Source organism: Barbatula barbatula, assembly GCF_947034865.1.
Source record: "Barbatula barbatula genome assembly, chromosome: 4".
Classification (NCBI taxonomy): Eukaryota; Metazoa; Chordata; class Actinopteri; order Cypriniformes; family Nemacheilidae; genus Barbatula; species Barbatula barbatula.
Window position 1 is genome coordinate 11,443,120 of NC_136768.1, and position 26,167 is coordinate 11,469,286.

Below are 26,167 nucleotides of genomic sequence, written 5' to 3' on the forward strand. Positions count from 1 at the left end.
GAGGGGAGGAGTGAAAAAAAGTGCAGGCAAGCCGGACACTTCCTGAATCTCGCTGTGTTGTGGACTGCAAACGTCAACAATGGAAGAGATCGCGTTCGCGTTCTTTATCGCAGACGAAGTTGATGCAGTTGAAATACCACTGTTTTTACACGAAGATGGTTATGATGAGGAGAATCACCGAAGGTGAACAGTGCTCATTACTTAAAATGGCTTATTCAGTAAATGGTAGGGATATAAATCTATCCGATCTAGAGTGGTATTGAAACTCTCATCTAATGAAATTAATGTCGAGTAAAAAATAAACAGTCCTGACTGCAGATAATTCAGCACCAAAGAAAATTGTTTTTATTATTATTACAGTTATTTGGGTGAACTATCCCTTTTTTACATGACAAATATTCCATATAAATATATTACACAATTGTTTGTCACCTTAATGTAAGTTTCAATTCATGTTTAATGATTAGGAAAAGTGTGTGCTGCAAATTATTCTTAAAAAATAATATGAAACAACAACACATTCTAAATTAAGAAATGAGCATGTGTGGGTTTTGTTTATTGCACTCCTGGAATCAGACATATCCAAATAAAGATATCGGATAAAAACACAAACATGAGGCCTAATTGTAAAACAGTCACATTAGATGTATGCATGTATTGATGGATTGACTAATTTATTTAATGGAATAATGCTGTACAAAAATGTCAATGTATAAAGAGAATACACATCTCTCAATAAAGAGAAAATAAAAAACAAACAGGACTTCACTTCAAACCAAGACAAATAAAAATAAAACATTTCCTAATTACTAAGTACTATAGAAAAAGTAAATCGTATTAGGCTATAGGTAATGGACTTCTTAGAATTAAGGGGAAAAAAATATCAGCTGACATTCTCAGCCAATGAGCACGAAGCTGTGTCGTCAGTCAGTCGTTTCCCATAATGCTTTTGAGTAGCGCAGTCGGTGGAGAGCAACTGCGCTCGACTGCTCAATCCGACACAGCCGCCTCGCTGTCGCGAGAGTTTTTGGGCACACGTCAGCATGAGGTCAGAGCAAGGCGGACGTAACTCGGACACTTTTCTAACCGGCATGCAGCTCGCGGTGATCACCGGTGATCGGTTCTGCGCAGATTTTGTTCATCTCAAACAAGCCTAATATGTTTTCTGTAATGGGTGTGGCCAGCGCCGCCGCTCCCACGCGCTGTGCGTAAGGCACCAAGTGCTGAGGCGGCACCAAAAATAGCGTAATAAAAAACATTTTTTTAAATCTAATATTATTTCATTAGGCTATAGAAAAATTATTAGGCAGGCACATTTTAGCCATGTATATGTAAAAAAAACAAACAGCTGAACAATCCTATATCACTAATAATATACCACTGTCGCAAATCCTTACAAATAAAATACACCACCGACTCCACCAACTGTTATTTTCTTTGCACGAGCTAAGATATACGGAAGCTTGTTGGTGATATTATATGAATGAATCTACTTTACGCCATTTGCTTTCTCGCACCCGCTTACTTTTGAGACATTGTCCGTATGACAGCGAATCACAGCGACATCAACAGGAACGGAAAAAATGGTTAGGCGATGAAGCGTCATTTTGAATCCATTCAAAACATGACTTATTTAAGGTATCGATTCTATAGGCTGGACTATCGATACACTATCGTGAAAAAAAATTATCGCAGTAGTTAGCTGTATCGATAATTTTGCACAGCCCTAATGGAAATATCATCATCCACCCACCCACCGACCTTTTGTTAATTGGGAACGTTCCTTAAACATTAACAAAATTGACATTTTGAATGTTTTTAAAACGTTCTCTAAAACACGAAAAACTTCTAAGAAACATTCATATAACAAACTTTTGTTAGTTGGGATATTACAAACAAACAATAAAAAAAATTGTTTTACCAATCAACTAGGTCAAAGTAAGGGACGATAAATTATTTTCATAATAAATACATCAAACTTTTGTAATTTCAAAATACACAATAGGCCTAGATCATTAAAATTATGTTAAACACAACCCATAGTGTTGATAATATACCTTAATGTATCACTTGCTAATCTTTTGAAAGACTTGCAATAATACTACTGAAAACTTGAAAGACTACAATAATACTGGACAATGCTTGTACTCTATAATATAACATACAATACATATATGTATAACATAAATATATACGTATATGTGTATGTATTTCATTTTCTTTTGCGTTACAATTGATGTTCTTCTCTTTCTCAGAAATCCTCTGATTGGATGTGCTGATGAATGTACTTATTGATCTGCAGACATGTCTGGCCGCTGTGAAAATTAGCCGTTAAATGCATTTGAGAGCACAGGGATCATAATAATATCATGTGATGGTTAACAGGCTTTATCACATCCATACAACTGCAGTAGGCTACCAGTCATAAATGCGTCCGTCTGTTTAGGTAGGTGCTTATTTCTAACTGATTGCCTTTCTAACAAGATATTGTTATTATTGTTTTGTTATTGTTATATAAAATATCGAGTTTTGCATTTGTGACTGCTAATCCATATGATAGATGTAAAATTGTTTAATTATTGATTGAGACACATTTACATTTAGTCATTTACAATAGTTTAGTCAAATACAATTTTACATTTAGTCATTTACAATAGAACATTTACAATAGACATTTACAGCAGCAATAACAAATCATTGTAATACAACATTTTAAGGGTTTCTTTGATAGCCCATTAACGTTTATATAAGATATAATGTATCAAATATGAAGTAATAATATGGATGTTATAAAATGGATGTTTTTAAAATGACGGCAAGTTACCACTTTACTAGAAGAATAATATGGATGTTATAATATGGATGTTTTTAAAATGACGGCAAGTTGCCACTTTACTAGAAGAAACTTTCACATTTCTTTTTCTTTACTGGAAAGTAAATTAGTAAATATACCGTCGTCCCTGTTCCCGAGAGCACACGAGGTGGCACTAGTCACGTTGTAGTAGCAGCACCATAGAATCAGAGCGGAAGGACGCTAAGGGCAGATCCAGTCCATTCCATTTGACTGACAGCACGCAAACCAAATACTCATATGGAGCAGCAGATATTCACCAATCATGGTAAAGTATGGCGTTGCCCTCAACCAGTCACTGCAGTGTGCTATGTTTGCTGGGCACCCTGATAGGCTAACTCTGCTGCGCCGATTCTGTAAAATTACAGGAAGTGTTCCTGTAAGCGGATCCGTTGATAATACTGTAGTGAGCTCTATTAAATCCATAGTTTCTCTGGCTGCGTTATTATTAATGTCCTAAACTGTTAAAGTGGCTGAAGCTAAGGAAACATGGAAAAGATGGGGGACAAGCATTTTTGCGACGATCCTTTCAGGTGATTCATTTTATATTTAATTATTAATGCAAAAACAAATTCTAGATATAACACACGATATAGTATAAATGTTGTATACCATACACAAACTGCCTCTAGAACGCGGAGGAAATGGGTACACAAGTGTAGTAGGCTATACTAAATGAAAATCACTCACCCAACTATCCCTTTAAACATTTAGTTTGTTTACATGAACAGTCATACTCAAGTAAGATAAAAAGTAAGGTGATGTAAACGCGTAAAATGGATGTCTTTTTTAGGGGAAACTCACAGCAAAACCCGCCCAGCAGAGGTAGTTTTTGCCCATTATGGTGGGTTCACATTAAACGCGAACAATAGCGTTCCGCGCTCTTTATTACTCGCAGGAAAATGTCGCTATTTTCGCGAAAGTTATGCGATCTATCAAATATTAGGCTTGTTTGAGACGAGCAAAATCTGCGCAGAACCGATCACCGGTGATCACCACGAGCTTTATGCCGGTTAGAAAAGTGTCCGAGTTACGTCCGCCTTGCTCTGATGTCATGCTGACGTGGGTCACAGCTTCATGCTCATTGGCTGAGAATATCGACTGATGCATTTTCACTTTATTCTAAGAATTAAATTACCCATCTGTTTATTTAAATTTACATGGAAACGAAACAAAAACAAAACACGCCCAGTGAAGTTAAGAATTAGGACATGCATATTTTATATTTCTCTTCAATAGAATTCAATAAATGGACTGTTTAGACATTATGCCTCATCTTTGTGTGGTTTCATCTGAAAAGTGCCTGGGTCTTAAAACAAGGGAAGAAATTCTGAAGAATGTTTGCTACAATACAGCTTTGACTTGCATGGTATGGAAAAATACTATGGACGTGAAATGGTGGCAGAAACCTTCTTGTTATTAAATATTATAAACATTTGTTATGACCTAAGTCTCTCAAAAGCAACTTGCAATTTACTTCATTTACCATTTGTTTATACAATCCTTGAAAATGTCTTACATGTTGTTGTGTAAGCTGTTTATTTGGACATTATTTCACAGTACATTCTGATTATGAAACCATCTTCATGTAAAAACAGTGGTATTTCGATTACATCCACTTCGTCTGCGATAAAAAAGCGAACGCGATCTCCTCCACTGTTCACGTTTACAAGCGACAGAACAGCGAGATTCACGGAGTGTCCCACTTCAAAGGTCTTTTTTGACTCCTCCCCTTACTGCAGCCGCCTACTCTCACCTACATTTCAGGCGAGGCAAGGCGCATCTCAAACAAGCCTTTTTTCAACCTTCGCGGAAGACGAAATTGACGCGCGATTCGTATGAAGGTAGAATAGTAGCAAATCTCGAGAGCACGTAGATGTGAATTTGAGACATTGTACAATAAATATTTGCACTTGTATGCTACAATTTACACTCACAGCTTCGATGTGAAAACCTGTAAATTAAAAATCTGAGGTTGAACGCTGAGATTTGCACTCGCAAACAATAGTCACAAACCTGTATTCTGAATTTGAAGCTGCAGACAAGTAGTCACAAATGTGTAAAATGACAGACACAAACTTGAAATACATATTTGCATTTCTTCTTACATTCACATTCGCAGTACAACCTCAAATAGGCACTTGCAACTTCTCAAGTCTGTCACTGCAAGTTCAAATTTCGCGCTTCGACTTTTGCTACTCTTATCGCGATATATCAGTTGCAAAACTGATTTGTGCACTTGAAACTCAGTAGCAGCGAGGGGCGCGAGGGGCGGGGGTGGGTGGCTGCAATGGAGTCGTTTTATTGGTCGGCACCTAGCCAATGAAATCGGGCTTCTTTTCTACGCGATGACGTCACGACACCCGCAGCCTCGCATTCGCGACACTTTGGTTGTCATCGTGATGGCGGGATATAACGATCCGAGGGCAAGTTTTTCTTTTTATACAATATTTGTTATTCAAATTATTACATACATCACATATAACATACTGTGTAAATACAGTTGACATTGTGTGAGATGTCTTTGTTATGACCACTTGACATAAACCAATATATCATAACCTGCAGTGTACACGTCATAACTTGACATTACTAAGACAACATAAATTGTAAATTGTCATGTGGTTGGTTTTGACATTGGCTGTCATGAGGCAATTATAACTGTGTCATGAATATTTTTCTTGACCTCAACTACAGTGGTACAAATTTAATTTGTCATTAAAATGTTATAATGGCCTTACGACAGCCAATGTCAAAACCAACCAGCTGACAGTTTTTAATGTAATGTTAACCCATAAAGCTAAGTGGTTTCTTAAGTTTGATACTTAATCTGCTATGTCATGTTTATGACATATTTGTGACAGATTTGTGTTGTCTTAGTAATGTCAAGCTGTTATGACAAAGACACTGACAGGTTATGATGTATTGGTTTAAGTCAAGTTGTCATAAAGACATCTCACACAATGTCAACTGTATTTACACGGTATGTTATATGTGATGTATGTAATAATTTGAATAACAAATATTGTATAAAAAGAAAAACTTACTGTAATAAAGTTCCATAGAAGGGAAGGAAGGAGGCGGGAACCGGCGAACATTCAAACAATAAAACTTTAATTTAATAAACAATTAACACGGAAGTAACCGGCAGCCACCTCACGGTAGACTGCCGGCCATAAAACATACACATAAACATAAACACATGTTCGGGCCCGGTCCTCTCTCGTCAACAGTCCTGACGATCGTCCTTTTAAGCTCCCAATCTCCTCTGTGATAAGACGCGGGACCGGTGCGTGCACAGCTGCTTGCACTTATCACTCACCGGCCCAGCGTCACGGCTCTCGTCCTGCCTTCCTCACCACACTTACCCTCGGATCGTTATATCCCGCCATCGCGATGACAAGCAAAGTGTTGCGAATACGAGGCTGCGGGTGTCGTGACGTCATCGCGTAGAAAAGAAGCCCGATTTCATTGGCTAGGTGCCGACCAATAAAACAACTCCATTGCAGCCACCCACCCCCGCCCTTCGCTGCTACTGAGTTTCAAGTGCACAAATCAGTTTTGCAACTGATATATCGCGATAAGAGTAGCAAAAGTCGAAGCGCGAAATTTGAACTTGCAGTGACAGACTTGAGAAGTTGCAAGTGCCTATTTGAGGTTGTACTGCGAATGTGAATGTAAGAAGAAATGCAAATATGTATTTCAAGTTTGTGTCTGTCATTTTCACATTTGTGACTACTTGTCTGCAGCTTCAAATTCAGAATACAGGTTTGTGACTATTGTTTGCGAGTGCAAATCTCAGCGTTCAACTTCAGATTTTTAATTTACAGGTTTTCACATCGAAGCTGTGAGTGTAAATTGTAGCATACAAGTGCAAATATTTATTGTACAAGGTCTCAAATTCACATCTACGTGCTCTCGAGTTTTGCTACTATTCTACCTTCATAGATTCGCGTCATTCAACAAATCTAAACCGGTGATTTATGTTAATAATTTATGTTTATATTCGTTTATATTATTATTTTACTGTATAATAATTGTATTTAATAAACAATTTGTTGAATTTTGTTGTATGTAAATTTTATTAAACAATTTGTTGAATCCCAGTAAATGTCGGACTCCGGCAGGGCTGCCCTTTGTCACCGGTTCTGTTCGTAATTTTTATGGACAGAATTTCTAGGCGCAGCCAGGGGCCGGAGGTTGTCAGGTTTGGGGACCACACGATCTCGTCTCTGCTATTTGCGGATGATGTTGTCGTTTTGGCCCCTTCAAACCAGGACCTTCAGCATGCACTGGGACGGTTTACAGCAGAGTGTGAAGCGGCTGGAATGAAAATCAGTACCTCCAAATCCGAGGCCATGGTCCTCAGTCGGAAAAGGGTGGCTTGCCCATTTCAGGTTGGTGGAGAGTTCCTTCCTCAAGTGGAGGAGTTTAAGTATCTCGGGGTCTTGTTCACGAGTTAGGGAAGGATGGAACGGGAGATTGACAGACGGATCGGTGCAGCTTCTGCAGTAATGCGGTTGATCTACCGGTCCGTCGTGGTGAAGACAGAGCTGAGCTGCAAGGCGAAGCTCTTAATTTACCGGTCAATCTACGTTCCTACTCTCACCTATGGTCATGAGCTTTGGGTCATGACCGAAAGGACAAGATCCCGGATACAGGCGGCTGAAATGAGCTTCTTCCGCAGGGTGGCTGGGCGATCCCTTAGAGATAGGGTGAGAAGCTCGGTCACCCGGGAGAAGCTCGGAGTAGAGCCGCTGCTCCTCCACATCGAGAGGGGTCAGCTGAGGTGGCTTGGGCATCTGTTACGGATGTCTACTGGACGCCTTCCCCGGAAGGTGCTCCGGGCCCGTCCGACCGGGAGGAGACCCCGGGGAAGACCTAGGACATGCGGGTGGGACTATGTCTCCCGGCTGGCCTGGGAACGCCTCAGTGTCCCCCCGGAAGAGCTGGAGGAAGTGTCTAGGGTGAGGGATGTCTGGGCATCTCTGCTTAGACTGCTGCCCCCGCGACCCGGCCCCAGATAAGCGGTAGAAAATGAATGAATTAATGAATTTGTTGAATGGGTCCTCTAGTCCGGTCGCATTTAAACAAACAGTGTGGCACATTGACATCTAGTGGTTGAGCTTGGTATCGGAGTCTACATTCAAAATATATTGAGAGAGATGTTTAGCCAAGTAACAGTTCTTCTAAGTTTCTTTTGATTGTTATCAGAAAGGCACTGTAGATTGTTTGTGAATGTGTACCTTAAGCTCAGTTGGGGTCACAAAAGGGTACATGCGAAGTAATGCTTATTAATGTTGTTAAGATGAAACCGTCTATAGAGGTGACCACAGACTGCCACAAATAGATTTTTGCATTCTCATTTGCTCAAACAGCAAAAGAAAAAAGAAAAAAAAATTCTCATAACAACGACATGAGAAAAATAGAGACAGTCTGATAAAGGCAGTCAAAAAAGAGAATGATGTCAAATTTACAGTGGCTTCCATAGATGCTCTATTCTGGATCATCTCCGATACCATCTGAAGAGTAAGGGGGGTGGGAGCAGTGCTATGATTTGAATTTGAACATTTTATTTCTGTTTTTTCTTTTAGATTTGCATCGAAGGATAATGCATTTTGAGGATGGAATACTCATTAAAGATTACATTCGGATGATGTCGTACATGATTGTGTTGTGTTTTACACTGGCCATTTCACTGTCGTTCTGGATTCTGTCCATAACTGCAAGCACATACTATGGTGAGACATTTCTAACAGTTTGTGTTATTTAGTTTTGTTTCAGCAAGTGTTGATGATGCAAGCATATTGTGCATTCTTAAAGTCACCATGAAACCAAACAGGAAAGTGTTTTACACAGAGTTGCAGTGATTATTTTAAATGATTTATCAGGGCACACCATTATTTAAACAAAAATAATTTGCACTTGTAATCTTTAATCAGAAACATTAAGCTCCTCTCCCCCTCCCAACAACAACTCTTAACCACATGACGTCAGCAACAAAAAATAGGTAGGACTTTATACTGACTGTCCAATGGCCAGGCATTTTTAGCCCTACCCTCCAGACCCAACTTACAACAAACCTATCACTAAGGGAAGGGCATAATAAAGTCCTGCCCTATTTTTTTCTAATTTCAGAAGGTAGGAAGGAAACAAAAAGCTGACAAAAATTCCCTTTTTTGTACGACATTTTGAAAAAGAGTGTCTGCTAAACACTGGTGTTGCAGCAGTTTTCATTCATTGTTTATTAAATGCTATTTTGCAGGTACATTGCAACCAGTTTCACCATGGCGATGGCTGTTTTCAGTGCTCATCCCTCTTATTATCACCTTCAAAGCCTTTAAAAAGAAGAGTCTTGATCATGGTGGTGCTGTTGGAGGTGAGAAGCATATTTTGAGGTCTTTTAAATCATTCTGCCTACCGCAACAACATCATTATTAAAGCCCCATGCATATTTCCATAAAAAAGATTTTGTGGTTAAAGAATACAGTAAATTTCAGTTTAATTAATTGTGCTGATCTGATTTTACTTGAGCAATGTTTGCATCTTAATGTGGCAAAAATACGATTTGCTGCTCAAATATTTTTTTTTTACGTAAGCATAATCTCATGATATTTTTTTTTGTTTTAAACATGTTTATTGTGCAAACTTCCAAGCATGTTACAGACAATAAAAAGGTCAACTGTAAATAAGAAGTCTTATTTTTCCATTTTTTTTCCCTGGGGGTAAATCTTTAAAAAACATAGATGAGAAAAAAAAGAAAAAAAAAAAAAGGAAAAGAAAAACAGTGACAACAACAATATTAAATAATAATAACAATAGTAATGAAACACTCAAAAACAAAAACAGAAAAGGTATTCGGACAAAATTAAGAGTCTAACAAAGTTAGGGAGTTAACATAAGAAAGAAATGGGTCCCATGTACTATGAAATCGTTTCACAGATCCTCTAACTGTATGCTTAATTTTTTCTAAATGAAGAAAAGACATTAAATCTTTTAACCAAGAGGTTGAGCCAGGGGGATTAGGACTCTTCCAATGCAGCAATATACGTCGCTTGGCTATGAGGGCAGAAAACGCAACAAGGTCAGCTTGATATTTATTAAACCTGCCCACAGGGGGCACACCAAAGATAGCAATTAGAGGGCATGGGGTCAGGGGGATGCCCAGAATTACAGAAAGGGAGTTGAAGAAAGACGACCAGAAGGAGTCGAGCTTAGGGCAGGAGAAAAACGTATGTGTGTGATCTGCAGGGGAAAGGGAACATCTAATACAAGAATCATCCATGTCAGGGAAAAATCTCTTTAGCCTGGCCTTAGTGTAGTGAATCCTATGTACCACTTTAAACTGAATGAGGCTCAAACGAGCACAAGTGCAAGTGGAACTGATTCTAAGCAGTGACTCTCTCCACCAGTCCTCGTCTAGTGCCAGCCCAAGCTCTTTTTCCCATGTATCCTTTAGCCATAGAAGGGAAGATACTTGCGAAGAGAGTAAAAGATTGTAAATTGGTCCAATGCTGTTTTGTGACGCTGATGAAGACATTATATCATCTAAAAGAGTCTCCTCGGGTAGGTTAGGAAAAGATGTAAAATTAATTTTAGCAAAACTACGAAGTTGGAAATATCTGAATCGACCGTGAATAGATAAGCTAAATTTAGTAACAAGGTTTTCCCAACTACCAAATATTTTGTCTAGGAAGAGATCACAAAAAGAGACCAGACCTCTCTTTTTCCATAATTTAAAAGTTGGGTCTAGCAAAGAAGGTAGAAAGAGGTGGTTATTGCAAATAGGGGAAAGGACAGAAGGAGATTTTAGTCCAAAATGTTGCCTGAACTGTTTCCAGATTTTTAGCGAAGAAAGTACAACAGGGTTATTAGTATACTGAGAAGGCCGCGTTGTAAGTGGAGCAAAAAGCAGTGCGGGTAGAGATGAAGTGCAAGAGCTGGCTTCTATAATGCACCAATTAGTGTCAGGGGAATGATACCAAGTTTTTAGCTTTTGGAGATTAGCAGCCCAATAATACAACTGAATATTAGGGAGTGTAAGGCCTCCATCACGTTTGGGCCTCTGGAGAATTGATAATTGAATTCTGGGGGGCTTGCCCACCCAGATGTATGAAAGTACAGTGGTGTTAAGTGATTTAAAAAAAGATTTAGGGAGAAAGATCGGGAGAGTCTGAAAGAGAAATAGAAACCGAGGTAATATGTTCATTTTAATTGTTTCGATGCGACCCACTAGTGAAAGAGGTAGTACCCTCCATCTCTGGAGGTCTGATTTAATCTTCTCAGTCAATTCCACAAAGTTATTCTTATAAAGTGAGCTAAAGGAGTGTGAAATGTTTACACCCAAGTATTTAAAGCCACTAAGAGATAAATGGAAGGGTAGCGCGTCAGGAGGAATCAATTTTGCTGACTGGTTAACAGGGAAACATACACTCTTTGTGATGTTCAGTTTATAACCAGAAAATATTCCGAAGGCCTCTAGCAGATTTACTATTCCGTCAACACAGTTTACTGGGTCTTGAACATATAGCAATAGATCATCAGCATATAGTGCTACTCTGTGTTCGATACCTCCTCTAATTATGCCTGAAAATAATGTGGACCCTCTCAGGGCTATAGACAGAGGCTCTATAGCGAGTGCAAAAAGCAATGGTGAAAGGGGGCATCCTTGGCGTGTGCCACGCGAGAGAGGAAAAGGAGGCGAGGTTTCGGAATTTGTTTTAACTCTTGCCACTGGAGCAGAGTAGAGAAGACGAATCCATGAGACAAATTTAGGGCCAAATCCAAATTTTTGGAGGGTTGTGAACAAGTAATGCCATTCCACCCGGTCAAATGCCTTCTCCGCGTCGAGCGAAATAACCATCTCAGGGTTTGGAGAGGCAGAGGGAGACAGAATCACATTTAGAAGTTTACGTACACTGGATGACAGTTGACGGCCCAAAATGAAACCTGTTTGGTCATCTGATATAATATCAGGGAGGCAGGTCTCAAGTCGGCATGCCAGTACCTTTGCCAGTAACTTGACGTCAGTGTTTAGCAAGCTAATTGGTCTGTAGCTACTACATAGGTTTGGGTCCTTATCCTTTTTTAGTATGAGGGATATCAGCGCCTCGTTCAGTGTTGGCGGCAAATCTCATGATATTTTTAATGTAGTCCATATCAGACTCTCGTCTGAACAGCCAACATTCCTAAACTTACTCTTGCTAACACACGAGCATGTTTTAAAGAACACTTTAAAATGTTTTTTTAATTGATATATTTATTTAATTCAATATATCCAGTTCCCACAGAAATTAGTCATATTTTTTTTATGTTACACTTCCAAAATTTAAATAACTGATATATTTTTAACATGCCCTTGCCATCCCTCTAATTGCGATTTTCCACTAGGTGGTCGATTAGTCTTGGTACACTTTGGCTACGTTTGCTTTTCCAATGTAGTTTAGTACCGCTTCAAACTGGGTGGGATTATAACGTATCGTCCTAGTTGCGCCGCCTCTACTGCATCATCGATGCGTCACGAGCAAACACAAAACATGCAAAGGAGCATATCGATGGTTGATGGCAGCAAACCAAAATACTTCTAAAAAATACTAGAGAGTTTGGGAACTGTTGCAACAAAAAGAAGATGACAACATGATTTGGTTTGCTCAACAGCGCACAAGGGCTAATTATCATATTATCAATGTCTCAAGTAGGGCTGGGTATCGATTCAGATGTTCCGATTCAATTCCGAATCACAAGCTCTTGATTCATGTCTCAAGTAGGGCTGGGTATCGATTCAGATGTTCCGATTCAATTCCGAATCACAAGCTCTTGATTCATGTCTCAAGTAGGGCTGGGTATCGATTCAGATGTTCCGATTCAATTCCGAATCACAAGCTCTTGATTCATGTCTTAAGTAGGGCTGGGTTTCGATTCAGATGTTCTGATGATTTCAATGATTTTAGATTTAATACAAATCCTATAGATATTTCTAAAAAAGATCAGTAAACATCAGATTACAATATGCATTTAAAAAAGAAATGAAGAGCCACAAACCTGTTTATTTAACTTTATTTTTAGACGCACGTGGGTAGGGCTGCACGATGCATCGTTTCAGCAGGATGTGTGCAACTGATCTTCTAATCATATCACAAGAGGTGCGATTGGTCAAAACATATACGGTACATATTTTTGTGTTTCATTCCAAAAGGAAAAACACCTACAAATATATTTGCCTGATGTAAACGAATCGCTTCTGAAAAAAAACTTAAAGCACATGTTTTAGGTGTAACATGTTTTTGACACGCTGGTGGCAGGCGGCAGGTGCTGGGTTTGCACAACAAAATGAGCGCGGAACAGGAGAAAAGCACAGAAATTTAAGATTTGGTCGCATTTTGGTCCTTGTTACTTAGTCAGTAATCTGCAAATATTTTGGCTACAGAAAGGATGATCTTGACCAAAAACAGGCACTCTTTCGGCAGTGTCTTGCAGTTGTTGCCACAAAACATTTAAACATGTCTGATTTGTTTGATCTTTTCAGTAAGCACCACGAAACGTATTAAAGACGAGTGCAAAGCCAGGTCTGATTGCATATCCAAAGCAAAAAACAATTTCGGATGCGTTTTCCAATGTAACACCATGTGAGAAGGGTTCCAAGTGGCAAAAAGATATCACTGATGCAGTAACATTTCCGCGAAAGACATTGTACCAGTTAACACGGTTACCAAACAGGGTTTTAAAAACATGATCCGGTCACTTAACAAGTGTTATGTTATACCATCACACGCCTATTTTTCTCAAGTTGCCATCCCAGAGCTGTAAGAGAAATGCAAGGCACTATTGCTATGCCATGACCTCACTTAAATAATAATCCTTTTAAAAAAAGGTTAAATCAATAATTTACCAAAGATATTAGTTTTATAGGCAATTTATTAAGGCAAACTTAGTTATCTGGAAGCTATTTTATTTACAAAAACAAATGCCATTTATTTGGGGATTTGGTGAGGTAAAGGAGTAATAATTCACAAATTATATTCTTTGAAAATAAATGGGTTATACTATAGCTCTTTAAAAGGAATCAAGAAGAAAAATCACTTACAAAAATTAGCAAATTATTTTTCATCATTAAACGTGAAATGTATGTGATTACTTATCAATGAGGTTAAGGTCTGGACTCTGTGGTGGCCAATGTGGGAAAATTATGTCTCATGCTCCCTGAATGAATCCTGGTATTGTCATCTTGGAATTTGCCAGTGCCATCAGGGAAGAAAGAACCCATTGATGGAATAACCAAGTCATTCAGTATATTTAGGAAGTAAGCTGACCTCATTTTTTGGGCACATAACGTTGCTGAACCTAGACCTCCAATCCAATGGGAAGCTCTTACCTATTTGCTTAGTTAAATCCAGGTGGTGACTCTTTTTTGGACAGGCAGTGTAGTTCTTCTGATAAATGGTATTCAACATGCACTCAAAAAAAATATTTGTTGGATTTACATAAAAAAGTTGTGTCAAGTGGTTCTACGCAAATATGTTGAGTATTTTCTACAATTAAAATTTAGTTAAATTTAGTTGTATGAACAAAATACATTTAAATTAAGTTGAGGAAATTACTGATACAATCTGAATGGTTTGTATTTAAAGTTTATCAAACTCAATATTTAACGTTCTCAATGGTACTTTTTGTTGTCATACATAAATTATATACAGACATACTGCATGCAGGTCAAAGCACAATGGGCCTCATTTAGGAAACGTTTGTAGATAAACATGTATGTATACATTTTCAGTAATTTGTGTGTAAAACGGACCTTCCCAAAGACGTTCTTTCGGATTCACAAATACTTTGTGAAATATGCCTTCTAATCTGTAAAAAATGTAAGAAGTCCTGTTTTAATAGTTGATGCTTCTGTCTTAGGTCCTCAAAGGACATTAGGCCTTTTACATCGAACAAGTCCATAAGACTATTAATACATTGATTCGTCCAGTATCTAAACCTACCGTCGAACCTGCCTGGAGGGAAGTCTGGGTTAATAAACAATTGGAGTCAAGTCAACTTTATTTATATAGCGCTTTTTACAATTTTCATTGTAACAAACCAGCTGTACAAGAAAACATATTGACTATAAGCAAAACATATAAGGCTATGCAAGTCTAAACAAAAAAAAGGTCAAAACACAGAAGACAGACACAGATTCAGACACACCCACACACAAAACACAAAACACTCCACACAACACGCACCAACACCCACAGACACACATACAAACGCGCACACAGAGAGAAACGTAGACACACGCACAGGGGCCATCACCTAGAACCACACACCCAAGATAAGGAGAGAGAAACACAGGTCAAATATTAAACAGACTGTAAATTCCTATATGCAGTGTTAATGAAATAAAACTTAAAAATTCTAGCTGCCCCTCTGCCAGGCAAACAGTGCAAACCAGAATGCAAACGGTGGCAAGGAACCCAAAACTCCATTGGAGGAAAACAAAAACTAAGAGGGAAACCAGGCCTAACCAGGGGATTCCAGTTCCCCTCTGGCAAAAGCTGCAGCCTCTGCACAAGCTCTACAGTGCTTGCACAACAAGGCAAAATAAAAAAAATTCATTAATAATTTTGTCAGGTCTTGCCATGGACCCGCTCTGGTAACCTTGGAACAATGAGACAAGACTGGCTGAGAGTAGAGTACTGTTCTGCACTCTTTGATGCAACAATACATCAGTAGTGTTCCTGGTTCAGGTTATCACAGTTTTATAGGGTTATCACATTATAGGGTTATCACAGTTTTCCAATACGGATGTCACTTCTTTTTGAGAAACAACAGATCCCCAAGAGGACATTTTGACAATGTCTGTTCAAGGTCCAACCAAGTAAAAAAGTTATCGGAAGCAACCCAATCCGAAATGTATCTTTGATGTGCAGACCATTGATTTAGTTTAATATTAGGTAAATTACTCCCATCGAACCTGGTAATTGAAGTGAGGACAATTTAAACCTTGGTTTGCTCTTGTTCCAAATGAAGGAGCTGAGCCAGCCATTGATATCTTTTAAAACCTTTTTAGAGAACAGAATAAGGATCATTTGCATTGGGTTGAGAGGCTTGGGTAAGACAGTGATTTTATAATAAGAGCCACTCTGCTTAACCAAGAAATATGCAGAGTATCCCATCAGTTTAAATCCTCTCTAATTGTACTAAACAAGGGGTAAAATTGTCTTTGAATCAATCTTTGAAAACAGGGCTTAAAAGGATACCAAAGAGCTTATACCTCTATGTCCTTATATACATTATTTAAATGTGCTATCAGATTTTATTCTTTACGCATAATTAATAAAAATACCAAAGCTCATTGGTATTCCTCACAGTGTTTTGTATTGTAATTTTAAGTTCATTGCACTTGAAACACTTAACGTTTATGGATTTTGCAGGTTTGTAACAAAATGTATGTGATGTTTACATGGTTGTTTAAACATCACCTTAAAATGTGATTTTACAGGAAATGATTGGTTAATAATTGCACTACTTCCATAGTTAAAGATTCTTTACATGTCCATTAAGTAAAACCAAAGAATGTGCAGAAAGATTTGTCAGTGCCTTATTTGTGTTGACAGTACTGTTCCTTAATTGTCTAAATAGTCAGCATAACTAAATAAATCTTTCTTTCTGCAGCAATGCTGGTCGGCTTCATTCTTACCATGGCAAACACGAGCTTTTTCGCAACTTTGTTAACATTTTTTGTCACATCCAGCAAACTGACAAAATGGAAGGGGGAAATTAAGAAACAAATCGACCCTGAATACAAAGAAGGTTAGTGTGCATGACTGTTTACTGAAGAATGAAAATGTTTGTCATCTTTATTTTTGTATTACCTTGATGTGATAAGCATTTGCTAATTTTTATTACATTTAAGTGATTAAAAATGCTAACGGAGTAATTTAAACTTCTTGTAACCAGCGAGCAAGTGCTTGCGAGCTCACACACCTATTTAATAGGATCTTAATATTATCTCCGATTGATGGAGTCAGACATCGTTTGTACCAACATGAATAACAATCTTACTGAATTTACGATTACCTTCAGCCAGTACATTTAAATTTGATTTGATGTCAGGCGCTCTGGCTCCCGGTAAACTTTGGACTTTCGTGGCTGGTGCCCCTATGTCTTCCATACAATAGAACTAGGGCACTTTCAGCAGGTTTCTCAGTCGGTGCGTCACTGAGAGGAGCAAACCTGTTCAACTGTAATCAGAATGGTTGAGTGATGTTTTGACATGCAACGCCGGCATCTCACAGTCACAAAGGCTGCGTCCATCAGCTCTAAAATGCTGCCTTCGGAGGCAGCATTTCAAGGTAGGAAGGCATCAAGACACGTCCGAATCCAATGTTTGGTTTACTTCCTGTCTCCTGAGATACCTCCATCAGGCCTTCTTTCTGAAGGCTGTCCGAATGTGTTTCTCGAAGCTGCCTTCATGCCTAAACACTGCCTCAGAAGTCATTGCCTCATGAGACAGTGAGGCAACAAGTCAGCTGCCTAAGCTTTTGGACACAGCCAAAGTTTCCCTGCTGCAGGGGATCTTCAACTGGAACCGAACTGTGCGCACTAACATTACTCGCATCCAAAGTTTTTTCTATGGCCCTTTCACTCTTACTATCCTCAAATGAAGATAGGATGTGAGAGACTAATTCTGAGATGTTCTCTGTCAGCCTAACTATTTCCATGCATTTATCACATGTAAACCCCTCACCCCTGACAAAGAAGGCTAAGCTAAACATATATGACATGAGATGCCATGTCAATGTCAATAAGACATTCAGAAGATGTCATAAAAAAGTTATAAAGTTATAAATGATTTAGGGAACCGCTTTCTAAAGTTTTTAAAGTTGTTACAGAAATATTAATCAAGAACTTTTTTGATTATATTTTTTAGTTAAAAGGATAGTTCAACCAAAACAAAAAATGTTGTTGTAATTTATTTAAACTCATGTCATTCGAAATCTTTCTTCAAACTACATTCTTCAAAATATTTTTTTAGTTCTGCAGAATAAAATAAAGGCTGGCATGTTTTTCTTGACATTAGGGGGGAATATATGATGAAAGAATTTTCATTTGTGCAATTATTGTATAAACTAGCTAATGCATGTAATGCAATGAATGACATTGACTTTTGGTGTTTTTGACATCCACAGGAGGCCAAAGGACCTGGTTGCAAGTGCTGTGTAATGGGGGAGTTCCCACAGAACTGGCTCTTCTCTATATGATTGAAGCTGGTCCAGGGGAAATAGCTGTAGACTTTGGCAAACAATATTCTGCTTCATGGATGTGCTTATCACTTTTGGGAGCCCTTGCTTGCAGCACAGGGGATACCTGGGCTTCAGAAGTGGGTCCTGTGCTTAGTAAAAGCAAACCCAAGCTCATCACCACCTGGAAAGATGTCCCAGCAGGTACATAACAATAAGACTCTCAATATACTAGGTCAGGATTCGGGCCCTCTCCCACCAAATAAAAATGTTTCAGGAGCCACAAAATATATGTAACCTTTAAATTACTATAACACAGGTTATGCATGTAAGGTAATAGTTACCCAGTTGCACCACTAGGTGACAATATAGTGCGATTCCAATTGTGTTAAGATGTTAGCAATTTAATGGGTGTTGCAATCGCGGTGTTGCACGTGATGCTTTAAGTTAGACTTGACTTGGACTAGATCTTTTTTTCTGTGAACTTTTGTTTTTGCTGCGTTTTATGTACAAGTCATGTTAATCGCATGATGTATGTGGAGAGTTGTACATTATGAGAATCGTGCTAGCCAGACAGGATTTAAACTACGCAGGCTAAAGACCTAAAAGTGTGGTTAAAAGATGAAAAAACATTCCAAACCGAATGTTTTCTCACCGTTCCATTTCTAACATACGCAAACAGTGTTTGGCGCTGTCTCACATCTGTCAAAGCATGTACATTGCATGCACTTATTTCGTCTTTTCTAATGAAATATTTGAAAAAGCAAATACATTTGTACATGTGTATGCTTTGTCAGATATTTCTTGACGAAATCAGGACAGAAGTGGTCAAAAGTGGACAAAACAGATGGATTACACTAGCAAGTGTAAACGGGTATGTGCCTCTTTCGTCCACTTGTGATCGGATCGACCAAAACGCAACTTAATACCAGGCATAAAGAGGGTCTTATAAAGACTGCAGGGAGCCGCAGCAGGGGGGCAGAAGAGCCACACGGGTTGCCAACCCCTGTTCAAGGTTAACAGAGACACCACAGCTAAAAATTATAATAAAAATTATAACTATTGAACAAGTGTGGCAGCTGCATATTATAAAGTATAAACATGACACCATGACCATATTGAGTATGTCTGTAGCTCAGACAGTGTTTTTTTTTAGCTCAGTAGAGCATTGAGTTAGCAGTGCAAACCCACAAAAGGTGCTCCTTGGATTTTGAACTGATTACATGTTCTGCTAAAATGTATTCTGTAAAAGCATTTGCTTTGGATAAAGGGAAGGCCAAGTGCATACGTTTAAAAGTGAATTAGAAAAAGAAGCACGGTCAGCAGAAACTCGCGGTGCAGAGCCAGGCACGCGTATAAACGAGGCATTAGTCTATGATGACCCATAACCATCTAATTTGTGTCGCCATAGTGCAACACAGTTCCATGTAAATTAGGAAGGAGGCGGGACCGGATTAAATTAATACCAAACCTTTAATAAAACAAATAAACAACAAACCTAAAGTAAAATGCCGATAGCTCCCTCACGGTCGACTGCCGGCCACACAAACATAATAAAACATAAAGTCCAGGCCTGGTCCTCTCTCGTCGTACACTCCTGTCGCTCATCTTTTTATGCTCCCGGAGCTGAAATGTACCTATCATTGATAGTTTGAAGACTGCCCCCACAGAAGAATATCAGTGACTACTTCTCCAGAGCCGCCCACTGGTTCGCGAATGACTGAAGCCATGTACACATAGTACACACTCCTGCATTCGTGATGATTGACAAACTTAACTTTTAAGGTTTATTTTCGTATTGTTTTTATTTGCTTATTTTGTCTGTGAAGATCTGGCAACCCTGTCATTTTAGCGAAGGGCTCTCAAGAGCGGCCATATGTGCAAAAGATAAGACTTCTTTCACTGTTATTTTTATGTAGAGCAACAAACATGCAACATATGGTGCAGTGCCTGGTTGTGGAAGAACACAGTTGCTTCCTTCGGTTTCTGATTTTATGAATGAATGGTTGAAGTTTATTTTAAAGACGTTCAAGCTCACGTGGGTATTGATTTGTTCGTTTCAATTAACTGTGGATTCCTTTGTAAACAAGGCATGTCCATGCTGGATTTGCAGAGAGACTGAGATTAAAAACCAATACTGTGCCATCAATATTTAATCTGACCGTAATCTTATGCGAGTAAATATATGTACGATGCGTCACAATTGCTTTATTGGAGATCGCTGTATGTGTCCTGATTATGTGTAACCTACGTGTCTAACAAAGTTTACAGAAGGCTCCACGTACATTTCTGTGTGTCTATTTGACAAGATACATCATAGGGCACACTGCTTTCTTATTCAATCATAGCAGTGGGCGTTTACTTCCAAGTATTCAAGTCCCCGCCCATAACAAACAAGCGTTTCTTGAGCCGGCCTTAAAACCAGGGTAGAAAATAGCCTATTACTGAATTTGAAAACCATGTGAAAGTCAACCTTTAACCTTTAACACAGACATGCAAAACAAGCAGATAGAACCACATCTGAATAATTCCAATGTTATTTATAGCACAATTTGCTTTTGTTAGCTGTGCAGCGCTACTTTCTGGTTAAGAAGTAATACTTTTGTCAGATTTCGTGTTATACAGCAAATTCCATTTTTATGTCTGGATTACGCGATTCCGTCTGCGTTTTCCTCATCACGGAAATCATAGGGCGCTAATTATGCAAGGTAAATGCTTACTCAACATCAGGAGCTTGTAGAAATCAATAAATTCGTAATAATCGTGAAACCGTAATTATTCCTGAGACTATAATCATAGCAACAAAATCTGTCCTTGCATCCCTATTGCGGAGCAGAGGACAAACGACTAAAACACATTATAAACAGACATTCTGTCTCTACTGGACGTGGCACGCTGAGACGCAACTAACATGTTGTTCTTGATTTCTATTTTCTTTTGCTGTGTTGCATTGCACCGCTCTCGTGTGTAGACAGACTGTAGGGTTATAATCAGGGTTCTAAATTAACTTTTTTGATCACCAGCCAATGTGGCTGGTAACTTTCTAAAGTTACCAGCCAATCAGAATTTCCACTAGCCAATTTTTTTCGGGTGAAAATATGAGTAACACTAAATGCATTTGATCATTTTATTAACAATTTTGGCATGAAAAATACATATAAAGTACAATACATACAACAAAATATACACAGAAAGTGCATACATTTCAAGTTTGGGATTTATCTACAGTATCGATCTTTATATCTATCTACAGTATCTATCTTTCTATCTGTCTTTATATCTATCTACAGTATCTATCTTTATATCTTTCTATTTATCTTTCTGTCTTTATATCTATCTACAGTATCTATCTTTATATCTTTCTATCTGTCTTTATATCTGTCTATATCTATCTACAGTATCTATCTTTATATCTTTCTATCTATCTTTATATCTGTCTTTATATATATCTGCAGTTTTAATCCTTAGGCTCTCCTGATGACTTCGGGCACTCTCATGGTCCTTTACTGCCTCGACTTTAAAATTAGTAGTTCCTACCACGAAATTGTTGGTTTTGTTTTTTTCTTTCGCGTACATGCGGCAATCCTGACAAAACATGACGACATTTTCGTGATCAAACACAAGCCATTCACGACCCGTCAGCCATTTGGCATTAAATTTTCTTTTCTTCGTTTCTCTGTTGATATCCTCATCCCCTGCCTCGTTCCTCTTCTCGCCCCCAGAAGTCTGTCCCAACCACCGCCTCATTTACTTTAGCTAATCTTAACTTTATACTTTACTTTGCTAGCTAGCTAGCTAGCTATCTAGCTAAACTCCGTCTTATTTCAGTCTGCTCCCTGCTCTGGCTCCGTTCGTTTCCATGGTTTTTTTTCGCGCTGGTTTCCCTACAAACTGCGCGCAGCCAATGGGCGTATGAAACGTCACCACGTAGCATTACGAAACAGTGTTCTTGGGAAATGTAGGAAGTACTGTCAGGTGGATAAATGCATAGGATAAATGACCGAGAACAGAGCCTTATGTATCATGCATGTAATGCCTCATGCATCACCGGCCAAACTGGCTAGTAAGTTTTTATTAACACCCGCCAAAATGAATTTTTACCCGCATTTGGCGGGTTGGCGGGTGTTAATTTAGAACCCTGGTTATAATGAATCAAACTTGTGGTAGAGTTGTATGCCAGTTTGACACTTAACGTCTTGCACTTGTGACTATATAGTTTATCAACTTGAAGCTGAATATTACTCTGCACTTTCAAAGCCATAATTCCCCTCTGTGCTCTGGTCTTGACTTGCAACCAATCAAATCTCAGGGTACTGCCCAATGCTCTGGTATCCGAAGAACTCGGGTAATCGTGCCCATCCCTACTATGGGCAACAGTTTTGTAATTGTCAATTAAGCACATTTAATAAATCATTGTTGTTGAAATATGAAATTAACAAATGATCAATATATAATATGCCATTTTCATTTAAAATGAATCCTAGGTACCAACGGAGGAGTGACAGCTGTTGGTCTAGTGGCTAGTTTATTGGGTGGAGCCGCAGTGGGTGGAGCATATTTCTTCACACAGTTGCTGATGGTTAAAGAGTTGCATTTAGCAGTTCCGCAGTGGCCGATTATCTTGTATGGAGCCATAGCAGGTCTGCTTGGATCACTGCTGGACTCATTCCTCGGTGCCACCATACAATTTTCAGGTAAGGTGTCTTATACAGATGTATTAGTTAACAGCATTAGTAAAAGTGATAGTTCACCCAAAAATGAAAAATCTGTCAAGTGGATGCAAATATAATTGGATGGATATTGTTGTTTATCATGTGTACTAGACTAGCATGGTAGGCTACACAGGATATCAGTTAATTATACAGTTTAACAGTTTCTTAATTTTCTAAAGTCCCCTTGTGGTGAAAATCAAGTTTTTAATGTTGATTCAAGTAATCCTCAAACTCAAAGATGAGTTTTACTGCAAGTTATGAAATTCTGGAATTAATGAAACTATATTTCTTGCAATTTTTAATCATTTTAAATCTTTCTTTTTTTAACTCCCCATCAAGGATATGACGAAACCATCAGGAAAGTTGTGAGTTATGAATCCCATAATGTCAAAAGAATAAGTGGGAAACCCATTCTGGATAACAATGGAGTTAATCTTTTCTCTTCCATCCTTATAGCTCTGTTCTTACCTGGGTTTGCTTGGGTATTCTGGCCTAGGCAATGAATTGTGGGATTTTGTTGTTTAAGATTTATTTCAACATTATGCTAAAACAACCCAGTTTCTTTGTTTTTAGACAAAGTCTCCCAAGTAAATAAAAATGTGTGTCTCTATGAGCCCAAGATGATGTAAAATTTGCTATCTAGTGTTTAAATTGGAGAAAGTTCATTCCACATTTTTACAAGTGCATAATCAGTGCTCAAAGCAAAGTATTTTTTCTACTGCCCCGGACGGGCAAGTGATTCAAATTTGTACTTGCCCTGCCAAAAGTTTCACTGGCCTCTACCACAATACATACATTTATGAAATAAATACAATTGTCTAGTTATTTGTTTGTTTGTTGTTTTGTTATCTGAATAAATTAGGTAATTATACTATAAAAACTATTAGGCTTTCAAATGTTGTTGACCACAATTTACCAGCAAGTAATAAAATAGTAGGCCTATGTGCAAATAAATGAAATCAAGCAAACATGAAAATAATCAGTGCTTTCAGGTGTTTCAGGTTGGTCTAATACAGCGTTTCTCAAACTGTGGGGCGCGCCCCACTGGTGGGGAATAGAGACGTGACAGGTGGGGCGCCAAACGTGAGGAAACGTTAATTTTTATGCCTTATATGGAAACGTGAGATCAAATCTTCCGGAATTTTGTATTCATGGTTACAAATGAAATTGTAGTGAGGTAGGCGGGGCGAGAGCCGAGATTAGAGGCCGGTTCGTGAATGATAACGAGCCTCAGCTGTACGCGCACCGGTCTGGTATCACGGAGGAGATTATGAAGCATAAGTGGACGAGCGACCGGACCGTCAGTAAGAGAGGACCCGGCCCGGAAATAGTGTTTGTGTTTTGTACTTTTACGTCCTTGTTTATTTGATTTGATTAAAGATGTTAAATGTTCGCGGGTTCCCGCCTCCTTCCTTCCCTTCGTGGAACTTACACTGGTGCCGAAACCCAATAGTATGGTGCGCGTACAGCTGACGCTCGTTATCATTCACGCACCGGCCTCGAATCCCGGCTCTCGTCCCGCCTACCTCGCTAGAGAAATTTTAACCTTTTGAGCGGTATCCGGTTTGGTCCCATATATGGGATATTATTTCTGTGCCCCTGAGAATACGGTCCCAGATATGAGATTAAGAATGTTCAGTGACTGCCAGATTCAAATTGTGCTTTCGCGCGTTGGTTTGCGCTGAGCCAGAGACGGACGAGCTCAGCGCTGTCATAGATCACAACTATGCAGTGTTTTCAACCTAATAATGTTTATTTTAGGTTTCAGCCATTTAAATACACATAAGCACAATAAAACAATACATTTGGAGTTTGTAAGATACACACTCATGTCTGTGGAAGCAGCAATAACAATCTATTCAAATATAATTTGACGACGTGTGTTATTCACATCAGACAAACATAGTGGAAGTAACTATAAAGTTTACAAGAGTTAAACTTCTCGGAGTTCACCGGCCACTTTCTTGCATGTATTTCGGGAGAAACTGATGACAGACAAAACTCTCTGAACTGCGTCGCAAAGAAACATGGTTGCCCCCGTCTCACGTAGATCAAGATTATTTATAAATGACCAAACACACTCACTTACACATTTTTGAGAATCGGAATATCAGATAGTTGATGACGTGGTAAGCAAGTTTGTGAATATTTTGAAAGAAAAAAGGAAATTAAGGCGTGGCTGCGGTGTGTCACGTGACAAATATGACGCGTTGCCATGGAAACATTAAGGGGTAATCATTACTAGTCTATATGGAGTCTATATTAAAAGAACATTAGATATGAGACCCCGAGAAAAATATAACCTGGAACCGAAGTACCAAAATAACATGACATCGGCATATTAATTGTAACGGAACAAACTTTCGCGGCCATATTTAAACGTTTTTTTTACAGATTTCAAAATGGCACTTTTATATCTTTTCTATTTTTGAAATTAGTAGTGCACAGCTGCACTTTTATTTTCTCTATTTTTTTTATTTCATGAAAGTGATTATGACACAGCTGCACTTTTATTTTCATTATTTTAGAACTTTCTGTTATTTGATGTATATAGTTTGTATTTTAGATACAACTTGTTACTCTGATACTACTTTTTAGTTCAATAAATTGGAACATGTTAAGCTTGTTGCGCATTTCATTAGCATTGTGTTGGGAATGACCAAAAAAGTTTGAGAACCACTGGTATAATAGTAGTTATCAGGTACAGAAATTAATCACACATATGGTATCTTAAACAGCCCTTGAGAACCTAATTTGCTAGTTGCACAAGATGGCACCGGTAACCTATTGGGACACCAGGGTCAGCAGACTAATTTCCGGTCGTACAAAACTGTATGGGAAAAGAAGTGTTTAATGGTTGGAAAATATGGGCGTTTTAGATAAAAAATAAAAAGGACCCACTGGTGGAGCAGACACTGGTCCCTCACGCTGTAAAAAGTGAACAGTTGGATCAAAAAATACTTCCATTTGTAACACAAATCAAATGGTGCTGGCTCAAATTTTTAAGATTCTTATTTGCATTTCAATAACATATCTACATTAAAAACACAGTCACATAATCTAACAAGGGTCAGGAGAAACACTGATCACTCTGATGGTGACCTTAGTTAGCTACTGATCTTACCACTCAGCATACCCGTTTAAAAAAAAAGTCACCGCCCGTCACAGGATTCCATTTCATTAAGAGAGCTAGATTCCTGCTATTGCTCAAATGTTACACTAAATACCTAATCATTGAAGCCACAGATGCTGCAAAAATCTATTGTCCAAGATGGTAAAGAATGGGTAGATGAGAATGTTTTTATTTCCCCCTTTAATAACCAAAAAAAATAGCTTTTTTCATTAGTATACGACTATGCCATTCAACACATTTACTT

At 38.5% G+C, this 26,167-nt stretch overlaps 1 protein-coding gene across 5 annotated transcripts; it reads left to right on the forward strand.

The window, feature by feature from the left end:
* tmem19 (transmembrane protein 19) lies at window positions 1-25,417 on the forward strand. 5 transcript variants are annotated; one of them, XM_079455370.1, is made up of 10 exons: window positions 1-183; window positions 2,256-2,446; window positions 2,936-3,119; window positions 8,446-8,592; window positions 9,117-9,230; window positions 16,511-16,648; window positions 18,028-18,282; window positions 22,563-22,772; window positions 23,130-23,155; window positions 23,247-23,614. In XM_079455370.1, exons 3-10 carry the CDS (start codon window positions 3,092-3,094, stop codon window positions 23,313-23,315), a joined length of 987 nt encoding a protein of 328 aa, XP_079311496.1. In that variant the 5' UTR covers window positions 1-183; window positions 2,256-2,446; window positions 2,936-3,091; the 3' UTR covers window positions 23,316-23,614. The 5 variants fall into 5 exon arrangements, with proteins under 5 accessions (XP_079311496.1, XP_079311494.1, XP_079311495.1 ...); XM_079455368.1 differs by having other exon boundaries at window positions 23,130-25,417; XM_079455372.1 differs by lacking the exons at window positions 1-183; window positions 2,256-2,446; window positions 2,936-3,119 and adding an exon at window positions 3,216-3,384 and having other exon boundaries at window positions 23,247-25,409.
* The last annotated feature ends 750 nt before the right edge of the window (window positions 25,418-26,167 follow it).

What these genes read in the sequence shown, in the direction of transcription:
- tmem19 (XM_079455368.1), top strand. Translation starts at nt 3,092, where the DNA reads ATGGAGCAGCAGATATTCACCAATCATG. An exon ending in AACTGCAAGCACATACTATG is followed by an intron (nt 8,593 to 9,116) that starts GTGAGACATTTC and finishes GCTATTTTGCAG; the next exon opens with GTACATTGCAACCAGTTTCA. An exon ending in CGACCCTGAATACAAAGAAG is followed by an intron (nt 16,649 to 18,027) that starts GTTAGTGTGCAT and finishes TGACATCCACAG; the next exon opens with GAGGCCAAAGGACCTGGTTG.